The sequence below is a fragment of the Platalea leucorodia genome (assembly GCF_965183815.1).
Source record: "Platalea leucorodia genome assembly, chromosome: 23".
Taxonomy (NCBI): Eukaryota; Metazoa; Chordata; class Aves; order Pelecaniformes; family Threskiornithidae; genus Platalea; species Platalea leucorodia.
In genome coordinates, this window is record NC_138845.1 from 2,927,247 (window position 1) to 2,943,954 (window position 16,708).

At 53.2% G+C, this 16,708-nt stretch overlaps 1 protein-coding gene across 3 annotated transcripts in view; it reads right to left on the reverse strand.

Moving 5' to 3' along the window:
- Window positions 1-16,708, reverse strand: part of VDR (vitamin D receptor) — a 39,193-nt gene that overhangs the window by 13,646 nt on the left and 8,839 nt on the right. For 2 of the 3 annotated variants that reach the window (XM_082332314.1, XM_082332315.1), the window contains 2 exons: window positions 5,620-5,691; window positions 3,949-4,099 (listed from right to left, as the gene is read on the reverse strand). In XM_082332314.1, the coding sequence (XP_082188440.1) occupies window positions 3,949-4,099; window positions 5,620-5,683 (215 nt within the window). In that variant the 5' untranslated portion in view covers window positions 5,684-5,691. Of the gene's footprint in view, window positions 1-3,948; window positions 4,100-5,619; window positions 5,692-5,871; window positions 5,930-16,708 lie in introns of those variants that run through there. The other variant, XM_082332316.1, reaches the window with a different exon arrangement.

The following is a 16,708-nucleotide window of genomic DNA, read 5'->3' on the forward strand; positions in this document are numbered from 1 at the left end:
TTCTCTGCCCCAAGGGTCTACGGCTCTCGGCTATGAGGGGCCCTGGGTTACACCAGCGGCGCGAGGAGCGGCCGTCCATCCCACAGCAGAAGCTCACACCGTCCGGCTCCGGAGTATTTTTATAAAGCTCCAGAACTAGCTATTTCAAGGCTCATTTAAGATCCGTGTCCCAGGCAAGCTGCCGAGTGTTAAAAATAACAAGATCCCTCCCTGCATAAAGCCAGCCCGCGGGTGAGAGTAAACACGGCCGCAACCAGCGGCGAGGGAAGGTGGGGTTTGCCGAGCGGGGAGCGATGGGCTCCGAGGTCGGGGCGGCCGTACCCGATGGTGGCAGGGGAAATAGGGACAGCGTTCCCACGCGTGCTCACGCAGCGCCGCAAAGGACAGGCTGCTGTGCGCGGGGGGGTAACATCCATCGCTCACCGGTGCTTGCAGGACGCTCATCTCTTGGGGACAGGAGGAGCCCACCTGGTTTTATCTTGCCCTACAGATCCTGTCGGCAGTGGAGAGCACTCCAGCCACAGCGAGGACTGCGATTTGCCTAATTCCAGCTCCGCGAGGCAGGACACCTGATCGTTAACCACCCCCGACCGCAGCAGTTGAGCTCCATCCTTGCTCTTTGGTAGACACACACCCGACGGTCCTACCTAGCGCACCGAGGAGAACGCGAACCCCAGCGCCTCTATAAAATGGCTTTTAGGTTATCGGAAATGTGAAGTTACATGAAAACCAGATGGTGAATAGCAGCCGGAGGGAGGGCAAAGCCCAGACCAGACCTGCATCATATGGCAGGTATTAGTGCTGTGCTTGGCCCTTCCCCTTTACCAGACAGGACAGATCTTCAAATTAACTCTTTCTGAGTTTTTTATCAGCAAAATGGGCTTTCGATACACACAACTCTCACATTTGCAGAACCCGTGAAATACCGTTACTCATAACCAAACCCCGCCGCGGCCTTCCTGGCACATCCTTTCCATCACCCACCGCACGGCTAATACACGAGGAGTCATTTTGGCACCAGGGCTGCAGCAGAACCACCTCGCCCAGCCATCGCAAACCGTTTGGGGTCGGATAATCCCCTGCTTCTCCCCCATTCCACCTACACAGCCCTCCGTACACCAACAGCCAAGTCAACGCCAGGAGCAGAGCTGGGGCAATCCGGCACCCGTTTTGCATCCATTTGCATTTTCCTCCCCCAAATCCTCCCAGCTCCATCCCCAACTTCTTATCCCAGCTCCAGACAACTCCACCTTGCCCTGAAATATCTTGAGAGACCTCTGGGGAAGGAGGAAGAGGGGATGGATTTATTTTAAAAGTTTCATGGAGGACATGGCAAAGAACTGGGGAAGATTACAGGAGTGGGAGATGCAGTGATGCAGACAGGATGGGTGGGGACTTTGTAGGTTTTGAAATACCCAGCGCCGTTCCAAGGAGCTCTGCTCTTAACGCCCAGTGTCATTGCACCGAGGGAAAGCTAGGACTGCAGAAGAAACCAGAGAAACCGTAGATGCTTCAGCCAAGTCACAGCAAAATAAATCACTCGGGCTTAGCTGCTTCTTAAGGGCTCCTGAGCAAACAGCAGAGCTCAATAAAAGGCTCCTGTTGCTGTTGGCAGCGTTAGTAAACAGCAGACTTTGAAGCAAGCAGCCAAAGGTTGCCTCACGCCTGTTTGTGCTGCAGGTTACACGCACGTCTGAGCGCCCAGAGGTGCTGCTAATGCCTTTTATAGGGTCATTAAACCCAGGACCTCCCGGGGGAGTTCACACCAGGGAATCGTGTCACACAGGTACGTCCCCAAGGCAGGGGAGAGCCACCCGCAGCTCCTTCAGCAGTTCTGCAGCCACGCCAGCGAGCCAAGGCTCAGGCTGCATTTTACTGCATCCCTCCGCTACGGTGCGCAAGGCTCCGGGTACAGAAGAACTGGTCCTGGTCCATCCTGCAGAGGAGACTAAGTCATGTCTGCAGCCTGAACGCACTAAAAAAAACAACCCTGTAAAACCCTCCCGAGGTTTTGCTGCTGCAGTTCGATATTCACAGCCGCTCGCCCTCTTTTAGCCCCTTCCAGCCAAGGCTGCGAGCCCGACCTCCCAGGTAAGTGTAACGAACCATCAGAAATTTATACCAGCGCAGTGATTTTTTCAAAGACCTGCTCAGGGAGCGCAAGCTGACGGTTGAAAACCAGCAAGGGCGGGCAAGCACAACCTGTTGTAAAACCCAAGGTGCTGGCAAAGGGACGCATGGCTTTTCTAGGAGAGTTTTAGGGGTCCAGGCTCTTCCACGGCAGTCCTGCTATATTTTAACGCAGAAAGCACTTAGATGCTGTGGGAGCAGCAAGCATTAATTAATTCAGTGATTGAAAATGGCATGTAAACAAGCCTGCGTAAGCAAGAGGGAACACACCAAGACCTAGCACGGGGAGAGCACGCCTGGAAAGCAAGATTTAAAAAAGCAGTGAGAGCCTTAAATTGAAAATAAAGGCTTTATATGGGGCATGAAGGGCTAGCTGAAGATGAGAGCTTCTCACGTCATTAAGATGTCTGTTCAGAAATACTGTCACAGTCGTATGTCTGGCATGATTACAACGGTGTGACAATAAAGATGGGGAAACGCAGCAGCAGGGCTCGCGACGTTAGTGCAAGAGGCACATCGCCCCCAGGAAGGGTTCGTCAAGCAGCACCGGCCATTTCAGAGGTCAAAAGCCAAACCATCGCCTCTGTGGCCACAATGGGGACGGGGAAGGTCAGGGACACCAGACCAGACCACAGAGGAGAGCACCTGAAAGAGGAGTTACTCATTTAGTGGCAGTAATTGAGGAAAATGTCGCTCAGGTTGGCCAGGCTTTGAAGCTGCCCCATTCGAAAACAGACTGCAAGACTGTGGTATGTGAAAACCCCCATCTAGCCCCGAAATTCCTGAGAGAGGAGGGGTTATGACTTTGCTGCGAAAGTTCAAGCTCTGGTTGCTGTAACAAGGTGTAAAGCTGTGCGCTCTGGCGTTCGCAATCCCACAGCCACCCGTGCCACCGTCTCATTACAGTGCAAAATACTTGAGCAAGGCTTTTCCCAGCCAGTCCCACGCCAGTCATTATCTTGCTTCGTTTCACCAGCGCTTAGTCATTCTCTCACTTGGTGCAAGCGATCTGAACGCCCACGTGAATCGTTGGGCGCCGTCTGTACGGGAGCATCGCCTCGAGAGATGCGGGGGTAAAATCCAGCTCCTAACTCTCCAGACTTGGAGACCTCAGCAGCTTTCAGAGATGTTCCTGCCTTGCTGAGAATCAGCTTGAGGCCACTCAAGACCCCCACCTGACAGCGGGAAAAAGCCTCAAAACAGCTGCATATACAGCCTACAGCTACTTTAAACCCCCCAAGAGCCAGAGTCGGAGGGAAAGGCTGCCTGATTTTTGGAAAGAGCTTGGTGCCCACTCCAGCAGGAGGGCAGAAGACCCCATGCATCTCCATACACCAGCGTGCAGAGCTTCAGAGCAGACATTAGAGGCAGCTTGCTTTAAAGAAAAGAAGTTTGTGGCCATCATATCAGTTTAGTTTTCAAAGACTCTTAGGTTCAGGTGTATTTCTCCCAGGTGCCATCCATAGCCTGCCAGAGGCTCTTACACCCCTGCCCATACAGCACGTGGACATCTGCAAGGCTCCCAGACAGATGGAAATCTCTAGGTAAGGGGAAAACAACTTATTTCCTGGTAGTGGGGTGCCACAGTAAGCCACGAGCAGAGAAATAGTTGGCGATCTCTCCATTATCAAGATTTGCAGGCCTGTCGGCTGTCTGCAACGCGGGCACGGGTCTGGCAAGGCTGTCTGCAGCCCAGCTTTGTAGGGATGCAGGTAACTGGAACAGCAGCCAGGCAGCACCCTGAGGATCAGATCGCTTGCTCCTCAAGGCTTGCTGGTTACGGAGTAAGATTCTTCCACCCCGAAGACTCTCACTCACCTGAAGAAGCCCTTACAGCCTTCGCAGGTCATGGCGTTGAAGTGAAAGCCGGTGGCTCTGTCCCCACAGACACCGCAGATACGGGGCACGTTCCTGTCGAACTCGCCGGCTGGGTCGGGAAGCGAAGTGCTAGCAGCCATGGTCTCCATGTCTGGGAGAGAAGAGAAAGCCAGGTGTTTATTTTGTAAAGCTGTCACAGCCATACAAAAAGCAAATTAGATGCAAATAAAGGATTTTTCCTTGGGTTCAACATGATCTGGCAAGAAAAGCTTCGTGTTCCCTCTGCGTCCGGGCACTAACACCAAAAAAAAGCAGGTTCTAGCTAGTTTTTAGTATACGTACACATTTACTCATCTACCCAGTAAAACCAGGACTGATCCCCCCTTCCCATACCCCCAGCCTTAAACACGCTGCAGAGCACGCTTACGGTAGCGTGCTGTGCCTCAGCGAGAGAACCCCTATAGCCCACCCCAAACCCAGATCGGTTTTTTTTTCCCCTCCACTCCTTCGCATTTGTTTTCAGAAAGCCTCGAAGGGACCAGAATTCACCCAGATCGATGCTGCGAAACCACAGGGAAAGAGGTCACGCCGCCCGTACGCTGGCGCAGAATTTCCCTTGTGCACAGACAGGAAGCGGCACCGGCGCACTCATGCCGGCTCCCGTAAGCGAGAAAAATCCCAAACGCGAGTCAAGTGAACGTTGTTTAAAAAAAAAAATCCTCAATAGGGACATAAGGGAGGGAGGAAATAACGCTCCTAACGCGGGTCGCTGAAATGAATATTAAACCGGAGCTTTTAATAGACTTTCCCTGGCTTACGATATCCACTGGTAGAAGGCTGTCTCCTATTAGAAAGGCCGAGTGTCTAAAAGCGCGGGGAAAATAAAGGTTAGAAGCTTTCATGGTGCCAAATCTCGGTAAAGACCACACCGAGGCTGCGGTTTCAGGCGGCACCACCCATCGTTCGGAAGGACAGGCTGCGTTTGTAGCTCAGCTTACCCTGCGAGTTCTGCCTCCGTCTCCCCGTACGCAGGACAGAGTCACCCCTTCTGCGCATCTCAGGATGAGAAATTTTAAGTCGATTCGAGAGCTTCAAACAAGGGGTTCTTTTGTTTTGAGTATGGCTAAATGTTTTCTCAAGAGGCACTGCAGCTAGCTGCTGCCTAGCTGTGTCTAGTCTGCTTTCGAAAGGCTTTTAGCTGGTGCTGTCCTGTGTAAAACACCCTTTATCAGTCAGTGACTCCAGACAGGGAGTCTGGAGCAAAAGCGACTTCAGAAAAAAAAGCAAGAGAACAACCCTACAATTTAAGTCTCGCTGTAAGTCTACCAGACTTGATTGCTTGATCCCAGTAAAGCCTAAACTCCTCTTGATCGCCTGCCAGGGGAGAGCAGCTCTGCAGAGCTTGCACACAAAGCCCAAAGGCCCTACGGCCGGCAAGCGATGTCCCTGGAGTATCTGGGGCCACATGGCTCCCAAAGCAACCCCAGGAGCTCGGAGCTTTCTCCGATCTTGGTTTCACCTGTACCTCACCTGAAACTTAATGCAGGCAACGGTCCTAGCACCCTTAGATAGCAGTCGTAGTCATCTACGCTGCCTGGAGAAAGCTCCCAGGAAAAGACAGCCACAACCCCAAGGAGAGCATCCTCTGCGCAGAGGAGGGCTATCGCTCACCTGTATCTGGAACATACGCCACGCTCTGCTGGTGCATCTCCCAGGAGCTCTGGAGCCGGGACATGGAGCCACCTGCAATTAAAAAGACAGACAGGACACAGTCCGAGACAGCTCAAAACTTATCGAGGTCGATGAGTCAAAGGAGAGCGTCCGACTGCACGTCCCGGTCACGGCTCGCTCCAGCCCCTTGGCGAGACGTGAGCGCTGTGCCCGGGGTGGGGTGATCTCAAAATAGCCTGCCAGCTCAGGTACCACTTGTCTGGTTCCCACACCACCTCCTCGCTACGGATCCGGGAGGAGATATCGCAACGCCCTGGCCACCCTCCGCGTGCTGGTGGGTTGCTAAGGGAGCTGGAGGAACGCACCAGCGAACACAGCAGCCGCCCTCGGTGAGAGCAAGGGCACAGGAAGGAAAGGAGACGGCAAGAGGTGCTCAGCTCGTTCCTTTAACCTCGGTAATATTTTCCTATAAATTTAAATTTCACAATTCAGCCTGTCAAGCGTGCAGCAGCATGAGACCCGCCGGCTTGCGTAGGACGGCATAAAGCAGAGCTGAATGGCTGCTATAACCGCGGGTCCTCATTCAGCGGAGCGTGCCTGCTCAAAGTCAATGGGATCACCGCGGCGCTGAGTACGTGGAGTTTCTTCCTCCCTTCTCGTGTCATTTTGTTCTTTCAGCGGCTCTGCTGAACGATGGGAAGCACCACACTGGCATCAGGCTAACACGGTGTTGGGACAGAGCTAGGAAAAGGTTTTATTAAGGTGTTTTGCCATCCTTGAGCTTCTCCTCGAGGCCTGGCTAACCCGGACTAGCACCAGGCTGATGGGTTGGCTTGTCCCCATGGGTCACCCCGCTCTTCAACGCAAACTCACAGCCCTGAACGATGAAGGTGCCACAATGTAGGGCCAAAGCAAGGAGAGCTGCGGATGCAAACCATGTTCGGCGGCCCGTCAGCCCACGAAACGTGCCTCCAGGCAGAGGGTTTATTTTTCCCCCCCCGAGTGCTGCGGCTACCACCGAGGGTCACATCAGAGGCGAACGGCCAAGAGCAGCATTTGGGGAATCTCCTCCTGGGAAAGCAGCGCACGGTGGAGCTTCTGGATCCGGGATAAGCCCGAGACTCACCCGTGCTTGGCAGAAACCTGCTCAGGCCAACTCCCCAGCACCCTGCTGAGCATCTGCCTCTGTCCCACCAGGCTTCGAGGTCCCCAGGGGCAAGTAGGGCGCAGACAGCCCCGAGCAGGCTCGCCTTCCTGAAGGGCTGGATTCCAGGAGTGCCGACAGCCGCCGCATACCGGGCCCTGGCAAAACACCTGCTGAGCACCCAAACTGGAAGCTGCTCCGTTGGTCATGCAGGGCATCTCTCTCCAGCAAGCAGCAGGGCTGCTTTTGGGTGAAGACCCTTGTGGAGACCTCAGCAAACCTTCTCCCTGCCTTACGGGCATCCTAATGCACCACTGAATACTTCTCCAGTGCTTTGGGTTGCTCCCCGTTCTACCACACCTCCCCAGGACCATGCATGGGGATGCTGACACCTCCAGCATCACAAGGCAGGGTGGGGAAAGTAGGTGCTGATGGCAACCAGTCAACCTAGGAGGGGTCTCCCCCCACCCTCATCGTGCCTTCTGCTTTCTCCAGCTCTCAATTAAAAAAAGCAAGAGGTGATTTGGTCACTGATGTTCATTAGAGAGTAATAAGTCTGTGCCAGACGCAATTCCCACACGGATGACAGCGCTGCTTCAACCTACTGTCTCTGACTTCTTGGAAAACGTTACTCAGCCCCATAATGGAAGTGACGTCGGTGCGCGGGGTGGAGCGCGCACGGGAGTTTCCCTCCACCCCCATGAAAGGTCATTCATTCATCAAACCTGACATTTAGCCTTCACCTCTTGGAAAAAATAGTTTGTGTTAGAAGCGCTGACCTCTTTTGAGTGGGCACCAGAAAGGTCAAACCAGTTTTGTAGCTGGTTATAGCAAAGTTGCAGCAATGCAGTTGTCGCCCCAGCAAGCCCCGGGGCTGGCTCTCAGCAGCTGTGCTGCGCTAAATCTAAGGTTTCCCATCATCTCATTCCCCAGGCACCAAATCTATGCGTAGGTCAGGAAATTTCAGCTTTCAGCGATTTTTTTGGGGGTTTGTATGGAGCTGTCACAGCAGCAAAGCTCAAACAGCCACAAGATGCTAGCAGGGAAGGCTGCGTGATTGTAATTAGCAACCGGAGCCCTCTGCTGGGATGCTGCCAGATGAAACAGTACAGAAGCCACCACCGTCCCAGTTTAAAGACATGGGAAAAGCTCACCTGCAGGAGACACAGAGGGAAGAACAGCACAAATAAGCCAGCTGACTGCTGTGCAAAGGGCTGCTTGGCTCCAGCCTCCCTGCCAGCAGCTGTTATTTATGCCAGGGTTCTGATCCCTCGTACCTGGGAAACTGGGAAGATACGGCAAGGCAGAGGCAAGGGCTGGCTCTTACGCAGAGGAATGACTCACTTCTGCTGGCCACTGCTGGCCACTGGTGCCCAGCCCGAGGTAGTGCCATGCCTCCCCCTCGGTACGTCCCGGCAGCACAGCCGGCCCGTCTCCCACCGCCGTGCGATGGACCAGTGACGCAGCCCTCGCACAGCCTCCATCGCTACGACTGGAAGAGTCATTGACCCCAAGCAGGAAACGTCTCCAGCTTTGGCCTCCAGCCATGTCTGACTAACCGGAGCCTCGCAGATGCGGACCGGGGGCAGGCAGCAGATTCCCAAAGCAGGTGGCCGATGGTGAAGCGTGGACGGAGCCGCACGCTGCTGGCCGAGAGCCCTGCGGGAGCAGCAGTTCGACAGCTGTGCTCAGGGAAAGCAGCACACGGCCGGGAAGCTAAAACACATCTGTTAGAAGCAAAACAACTGTACAAAGGAGGGAGCATCCTCTGGAGGGGTTTGCCATTCCCCAAACATAACCCAGCTTAAAGGAAACTGGGCAAATCATCCTGAAAATTCGTGTAACAGCCATCGAAGCCACAGCCCGGTGACCGTGGGGTGGCTGCACGAGCGCTGGGACCTCCGGGGTGGGGTGCAGGAGGGGCATCTGGGCTCCTGGGGAAGAAAGGAGAGCATGGAGAGTTACCTGCTCATATAGGGAAACGGGGACAGCATCTGCTCTTCTTCCTCCTTTACGCTGAGCCCAAAGGAGGATCCTTGGCTTTTGAGTCTGTATTTCTTTCTAAGCACCCTCAGTAACCACTCAGACTGCTAGGCAGTATTTCGCCGAAGTGTTTTCTCATGCTTTATCACTTTCCTTTTTCTCTCGCCAACTTGCAAAACTCACTCACAGCTCATCAGGACTTGGCAGAAGGGAAAAGGCTTCAGAGGACGACTGCTCCTGCTGAAAGCCTTAGTCACTCGGTGTCTGCACAGCGGCAGGTTTCCCTCCCGGCATCACAGCACCGAAATGCCTCCTTCCAACAGGACGTTACTCCGCCAGCCGCAGCGGTAGCCAGAGCTGGGCATAACACACCAGCTAAGACAAAAGCAGAGCCAGAAACCAGTGCTAGAGGCCAATGCATAAAGCCCGGAGTGGGAGACTGGTTGCGGGGTTGCTGCTCAGATGTCAGCTGGGCTTCAGATGCCCCACACTTTCCTGAGGAGCAAAGCCAGAAATCCATTTTAACACGAATGCCCAGTGTAAGAAATGCCTAGGAGCAAGACCAGGGCTTTGTCCGGCCAAGGATGCAAGGGTACGGGTTTGTATTCAGCCAACTGCTCCCCAGGAGGTTCAGCCTTTACCGAAATTTGGGGGAGAAGCCAAGCCAGTTCAGCTGTTCCTTAATATTCCCAGAAAACAAGAGTGACATTTCATTAGAGGCTTTGAAGTCTTTGGAGTTTTGAGACTAACATCGTTAAACGTTTTCAGGATGCAGAAAATAAAACTGTTACAATACTGTGAAAGTATTTGTCACGTTCTCAATATCTTTGTTGCTCCATCAAAAGGCATTTTTTGGTTAATTTAGTTGCCAAGCAAAACAAAAGTCTTTCCCCACATGGCCTGAAAGGAACAGGCTGGTTGCTGAAGTTTAAGTAAATCCTCACCCCTGGCACCGCTCTGACTTGCTACTGAAGACTCTGCTAAGTCTTGGAGAGACCCATTCATTTACATGGAGGTTTTACTATTTTCCTGGCTCACACTCAATTAACACCACTGTTGACATGTCAAAACAAAACGATGCTCCACAAAGTCTCTGCAGAGCCTCTGGCAACGCGCTTGCATTTTAAGAAGCTTTTCCAGTACAAATCAGCCTATTCATAACATCTAGTTGCGGCATGCGAGCAACCCCTTTCTCTATTAAAAAAAGACAAATAATTTCCCTCTGTAGCTCCAGGGAGCCCTGTTATTTAGCTGCTTTCCATGAGATTTATTAGGCAGCAGATTAACAGCCTCCCAGGAAGACGAAGCGCTGCTCCCACACGAGCCCAGCACCATGGATGGTGGCTCTACAGGTTGCACGTGGATGGACGTAGCAGGTGAAGCTCCCCGTGCTGCCGCGCGGTTGGATCCCTCTTGCCACTGCTCACCTCCATTTCTAGGCTGGAAAAAACATTTTTGCAAGACTCGGAGTGGCTGCAACCTCCTAGGAGCTGGGCAAGGAGATCTGGCAAGCCTGGCAGTGTCATGAGACTGGCAGATATTTATTACCTGATGCAAGTCCGCTCATGTCACCCCTTCCTCCGTTAATTTGATTAGATGTAAAACCCTCCTGAAGCCTCTGCTAACACCCCCGGACCAAGGCTGGAGGCTCCTCCATGCCAGGCAACACGTAAGCGTGACAATTCCTACCCCGGAGAGCCCAGACACTCCCAGTCTGCAAACAAGATGTCACTGCAATGAGGCATTCAGAGGAGGGTCCGGCTGTGTGACAACAGAAGGAGCTACAAATATTAGTTTCAAGAAGGTCACAGACTTAAAAAATATCCCTCTCTAAGGAACAGGATGCTAATCTCATTCTTTGTGAGGAATCAGGCACTTATGGGCTCCCTAAACGCTTTGTGGTACGGGATGGGGACACGCTGAACTCGATTACAGCCACCAGCGCTCCCCAGTAATGCGGTTAGGAGCAGACATCCGAGCAGCCACATCCCTGGCAACGAAGCTAAAAAAGAAAGTGTTGACACAGCAAAACCAGGTCTGCTCTCAGCCCAGCGGGGCTCTCGCCAGCTCCCCAGGGCCACACTGTGACCCCGCACCTCCAGCATCGCAGGGCATCTTTGCCATCGCATCCAGAAGCTGGGAAACCAGAAGGGAGGAGAAGGGATGCACAAACCAGTCCCCAAATACCCAGGTTTGGGTTTCCAGGGTCATCACCACAGTGATATCACCCTTCCCAATGCTTTTGGGAAGGATGATGGCTCTCCCAAGGTGTCGGAGCAGCACCAGGAGAGCCTGCAGGCACCCAGGAGCTGCAGAGCGTGCAACCCTCCGGGTGGGCTGCAAAACCCATCCAGCCTCCCGCATCCGAAGGCTCAGCGATGAGTCCTCAAGCAAACACGTGTGCAAGGCAGGGCTGAGGATGGCGGACGTGCTTCCTCTCACCTGCTGCAAGACAGGAGCTGGAGCCCAGGCACAAATTGCATCAACCTTGGATGGGAAGCGCAGAAGCCTGTTCAACGACCTGGGAAAGGGGCCAAGGGAGCCAGGGTACGGCAGGGACAGGGGCTGGCCGGAGACGAGCATCGCGGTGCAAACCCTCAGCAGCTTCACCAGCGTGGAGAGGCGGAAGAAAAAACACCTGGCCATTTACAAGCTGTTCTACCACACCAGCCAAGGATCTTTAGGGGATCTCACATTGCTATTAGGCAACAAATCCTTACATGTGCAGGTAAAAGCAGAAAATATTTTTAAGTGCCATTCCCCTGACTGCAAGGAATGAAGTAAACAGATTTCCAGATTACAGCTCGGGCACCGCATCAAAAATACCTCCAACCTGACTCCTCGCTGGCACGACGCTTTGTCATTTAAGCCACAAAAATTAGACAGAGCGCTCGCTGCAGCAACCCATCTGGATCTGCGAGCCAAGGGAGACCCCACCGGCGTTAGTGGCAGCTGGATCAGCTGGGATTTTTATGTGAGCAATGCCTCCTTTCTCAAACTCTCCTTCGACAAAAGCAGCTTTTCATGCAGCCGCAACTTTGACCCAGGCTGGCGGAGCTTCCCTTTTTGCATCTTCCTCGTATTGCGGCTTTTCAGCACAAGCCGGTACCTATTGATGCCGTCTGGGCTGGCTGCGGGAAGACGGAAAGGGGCTGTTTGGCATCGGCCTGCCCTCGTTCCCAACCGATGAGCCTCATCCAAGCACGCATCCTCTCTGGACCAATTTGATGCAAGAGTTTGCAGAGACGGAGCCAGGTCTCAAGACCGTCTGCCAACCGGGATGAGCAAGCCTGGCACACCCCACCCGGAGCAGAGGCCATCGGCCGCCGATAGGAGTAATAACAGGGAGGAATGCCGGGTTGCAGCATCGCAGGAGCGCCCACAGACCCCCATCCCTGCCCCGAGGTGCAAACGCAGCAGAAGAGGCAAGAGCCGGCCCGAAACGCAGTGAGTTTCAATGCTGGTGAAGGACCTGCGAGCACCATGGCATGGGAACTGGAAAGAAACACGTACTGGGAAGGGTGGAGCATCCTCCGGCATTGAGTCCTGGCTGCCATGGGCTCCAACAGACTTTTGGGCTTCCTAAGCAGTCTTTTCAGGAGAGACCTCCTGAGCTGGGGCTCTTCCTCCTTGTTTGAAACCCCCATCTCCGGGTTAAACCAGCTCCTAACGCCCACGATCACTAATCATGAACAAGCAAGGCCCTAAATTGCTTGTAACATCCCATGGAGCAAAGGAACTGCTGCATTTCAACATCTCACACCTGCAACACCGATTCATTTAGCAATTCAGAGCCCAAAACCATTCCTAGGGTAAAACTAATCAAAACAAGCTTTTAGGTAGGAGAACAGTTTCAGCAAAGCATTGCTTTGACTTGGATTTCAAGGAAAGCATTGGCAACCTGACATCGTGCAAAGCAGCCCTGAGAGCATCACACACTTAAAGGTTACACATCTATCAGCTACATCAACTGCAGCGACAGGAATTGTCATTTTCTGGGACAAAGAGCCAAAAGGGACATGGTTTAGTGGTGGACTTGGTAGTGTTAGGTTAACGGCTGGACTTGATGATCTTAAGGGTCTTCTCCAACCTTAACGAGTCTGAGTAGTTTTCATAGAATCATAATCAGACCCCCCCCCAAAAAAAAACCCCATTCTTACAGACTGGCCATTCCCAGCCCCACCGCCTCCTCCAGTTTGAGCTGGTGCACAAAGAGCAATGCCTCTTTTCCCTTTGCAGGTTTGAGCGGACCCAAACCGGGGAGCACTGGTGACCCCGGAGTCAGGGTCCAGCAGCACCATGGTCCCCCGGGGGGTTCAGGGCAGCTGGCACCCCTTCCCCTTAGCGTGCAGCAGGGCTTTGTCCAGCCAGACCAGGGCTGGTTTCCAGGAATGGGCTAAACAATTCTCTTTCCCCTGTTGTGGGAAATGACGACCGCTTTCAGGTGGAACAGGAAAGCGGCAGACACCTCTCCCAGCCTCGTCTGAGCCCTCCCTACCCTCTCCCCTGCTCAGCGCCCAAACCATGGGTCCTGCCCCATCCCCAGGAGATGCTTCTTAAACAGAAGATTCCCCCCCCCGATGTGGGGGAGAGGCGATTTGCAGCGACTCTAGCTGCTCCAGAGATAAAACCGGGAAAATACGGAGAGGGAAGGGTGAAAGTTTGCCAACGGACAGAGCAAACAGCAGGGCAGATCAAACGTACCCGTGCTAGGGCAGCATACCCCAGGAACGGGAGAGTAGGAAGACAGAGGAGGAAAAACAAGCCTGGCAGCTTCTGAGCTCCCAGCCCTCGCAAAGCCAAGTTCAGACATGGGAGAGACGGGGGTCCCACGTGTTGGATGAGGTCAGCCATGGTATTTGGGCTCCATAGGTCCCGTTATCCTCTGTCACACAAACACAGCAATATTCCTTGTTCACTCGCTCCTCCTAGGAGCTGGCACTTCAAACAAGTTGTATTTAATCGCTCGATTGACATCCCCTGTACCTCGAACAAGAGAGGGCACCACCACCACCACGGACCACTGCCCGATCTGCGCGTATCGCAGGGGAAAAGCGGCTAACCGCGCGGGCACGTGCTTTGCAAGGGATGCCTCTCCTCCCAGCAAGGATCCCCCGCCTGCAGACGCTGCGTTTGCTCCGCAGGCTTTCGTCGAAGCAAGCAGCACCGCCTGGGACCGTGCCTCCGAGTCTGCAAGCCACGAAGAGCAAAAACCCTTTCCCAATGCATTAGGCTTGAACGGCAACCTAAAAAAAAAAATAGCTAGGCAGAGACCACCGTGCCTGCAGCGAGCGAGCTGCAGGGTGCCTCATTTCCTGAGCAGTGCCACGGGAGGATGTTAGTCATGAACGAGAAGCGACAGCGGTCACCGAACCCACGCCTCGCGGGCCAGAAAGCTCGGGTAAGATGAAAAACAACACGCATTGGATCCGCGCAATGGAAGTTGTGTTGGTTTTCTTTCACTCAGAAGCTGCTGCATGTGTTTATGATTTGTTTAAGGAAAAAAGGCAGCTGTAAGACATTAAACTGGATTATCCCAGTAATAGCTTAAGTGCTAGTATAGTGCTGTATTTACAACCAGAATCTAAAATTCCAGTACAACTGCCTGTCTGCACTACCTAAAACATGGTCCCTTGATTACTGCCAAATCCAGTTACACTGCACCCAGCACAGCACAGAGCCATTTTTACTCTTATTCTGCTAGGAAAACCTGCAAGACACCAAGTTTTCCCAACTCACCATCCCCACCACTTCACTCCGTGCTCCAAAAGTGCACGTGGACCTTCTTCCAGACCCAGCCCAGCAGCCAAAGACACCCTGCCTCATCAGCTTAGCTGATGTGAGGCTTGACCCAAGTGCTTTATCAGCTCTCCAGCACAGCTGGGTTAGCCTAAAACCTTCCCCAGTAGCAGCCTGCACCAGGCTGCAATCCCAGTGAGCAGCTCTGCTGAGATGGAGAGCCCAGGAAAGACACAGGCTGGGTGACAGCCTGGTTCATGTGATGAGTTTCAGTCATTACAGCTTTTTCCAGAGTAGCTGCGTTGCTGTGCCCGAGGGCACTGCAGCAACCGCAGGGGTGGAGATGGTCAACACCACTGCAGCTGAGGGATTTGGTCTGTGCATGTTTGTCCCTAAATGCTCCTCGTTTGTCAAAACTGGTCTGCAGACAGAGCAAACACGTGTGGCGTGTTCACACTTGCACGCCAGCCCAACAGTTACTACAGGCTCCTTCCCGCTGCGGATCGAAGCATGCGGCGCTGCTCGCGCTGCAGCTGCTTTGGCGTCAGCATGGAAACCCAGTTTTACCTTACTCTCGTGATGGAGGGGCTGAAGCGGATGCTGGAAGAGAATCACTCAGCTTTGAAGTTACCAGGAAAGTAGATGCACAAGTGCCAATTCACAGGAAGGATTCGGCCCCCTCCAACTTCCCTCTGACTCACCGAAGCAGCGCACAAGGCTTTCTGCCCACATTCAGGGGAAGAGCCTGCTCCTGGCTGCGCCTCGGGCGCATCCAACCGGCCTCCTCATGGGACACCCCGAGCTCCTGTCCCTGCAGAACCACGGCAGGTCTGCTTACGGAGCGGCAAGAGGAGGCTGCCGAGAGCTCCCCGCTTGCTTCTCTGGGAGACGCTGCTTAAGGCAGGCCAGCTATCAGCCAGCATCGTCCCTGCCCTCAGTATTCATTAGCTCAGGAAAAAAAAAGGACAAAGTACAGAAAAGAGTCCCACTAAGTTTTTTGCTGTCTTTTATGACTTACTGCAGGCTGGGGAAGTGGAGAAAAGCCATGCTCAGCCTGATCCTTGCTGCTGGACATCCTGTTTGACCGGCCTAAGGCATTCGAGAGCTGCAGAATAAAGCTCGCTATGGGAAGCTATCGACAAAAACAAAGAATGAGAGAAAAGAAAAACCAAGTCTGGAGCTACCAAAGGCACCTCATGACAAGTGGAGGCCGCTGCAGGGCTGTCGCTGCCGAGCCATAAGCAGCAAAGCTCTGTTTGCTTTTCAGATGGATGCGGTGAACAAACACATGTTTACCAGCACGGCCTCTCTCCCTACGGCACCACAGCCCGTGCAGCTGGCATTTATTTTGCCCGCTATGGTTTTATTGAAATGCGAAGATGACGATCTCCACATGCAGGGTCTGTGTCCTCAGCCAGAGGATGCAGAAGCGGCATCACCCGATCGGGCTCACCCTGGGCTCCTGGATGGCAATGCGGCAGGATCGCAGAGCTGGCCGAGCACGAAGCGTTTCCAACTGCAGAACAGGCTCCTAAATTAAATCTACACCAGCTGCACCGTGCAGTATTTGGCATTAAGGTGCTGTAACCCTAACCCATTCACAAATTATCAGCAGCAGATGTCTCTGCCTTTCCTACCCCTTCAGCTTGTAATTTTAGCTACAGACAGGAGTAGAACATAATAGCTATTTCCTTCTTCCACATTTTCACTTCTTATCTAGAAGAGTTATTTCTCCAAGCTAATGTTTCCAATGGAAACTCTGCCTTTAGCTTAGTCAACATGATTTCCAGGCTGATATCACCGTCGCTCTGCCTGTACCGTTGTGCCTCCAAGTAACACCACCACACGTGCGCCCAGCTAATTGCAGGGCACAGCAAGGACGGGTCAAAGGGAATATTCTGCTTGAACAAATTCAGAACAGCAATTATTTCCATAGACGCTTCCCCGTGACACCTAGTGTCACCTGAACCTTCCCTAGATTTCAATCATCCCCTCCTCTCGCTCCAAATTGCTTGTGTGCTTTGTCTCTGCCTTCGTTTCCCAATCACTAATTCCACCGTAAAAGCAGCCGAGGAATCCTTTCTCTCGGATTCCAAAAACGCAGGAAAGGCCAACAGAAAGGAGCTGTCCCTGCATGTGATAAATACCACACTCCGCAAGAGCTTCTCCCTTATTTCGAAATATATGCAAACAGGTTCTTGCTAAGAATGCAAATTGCTCTAT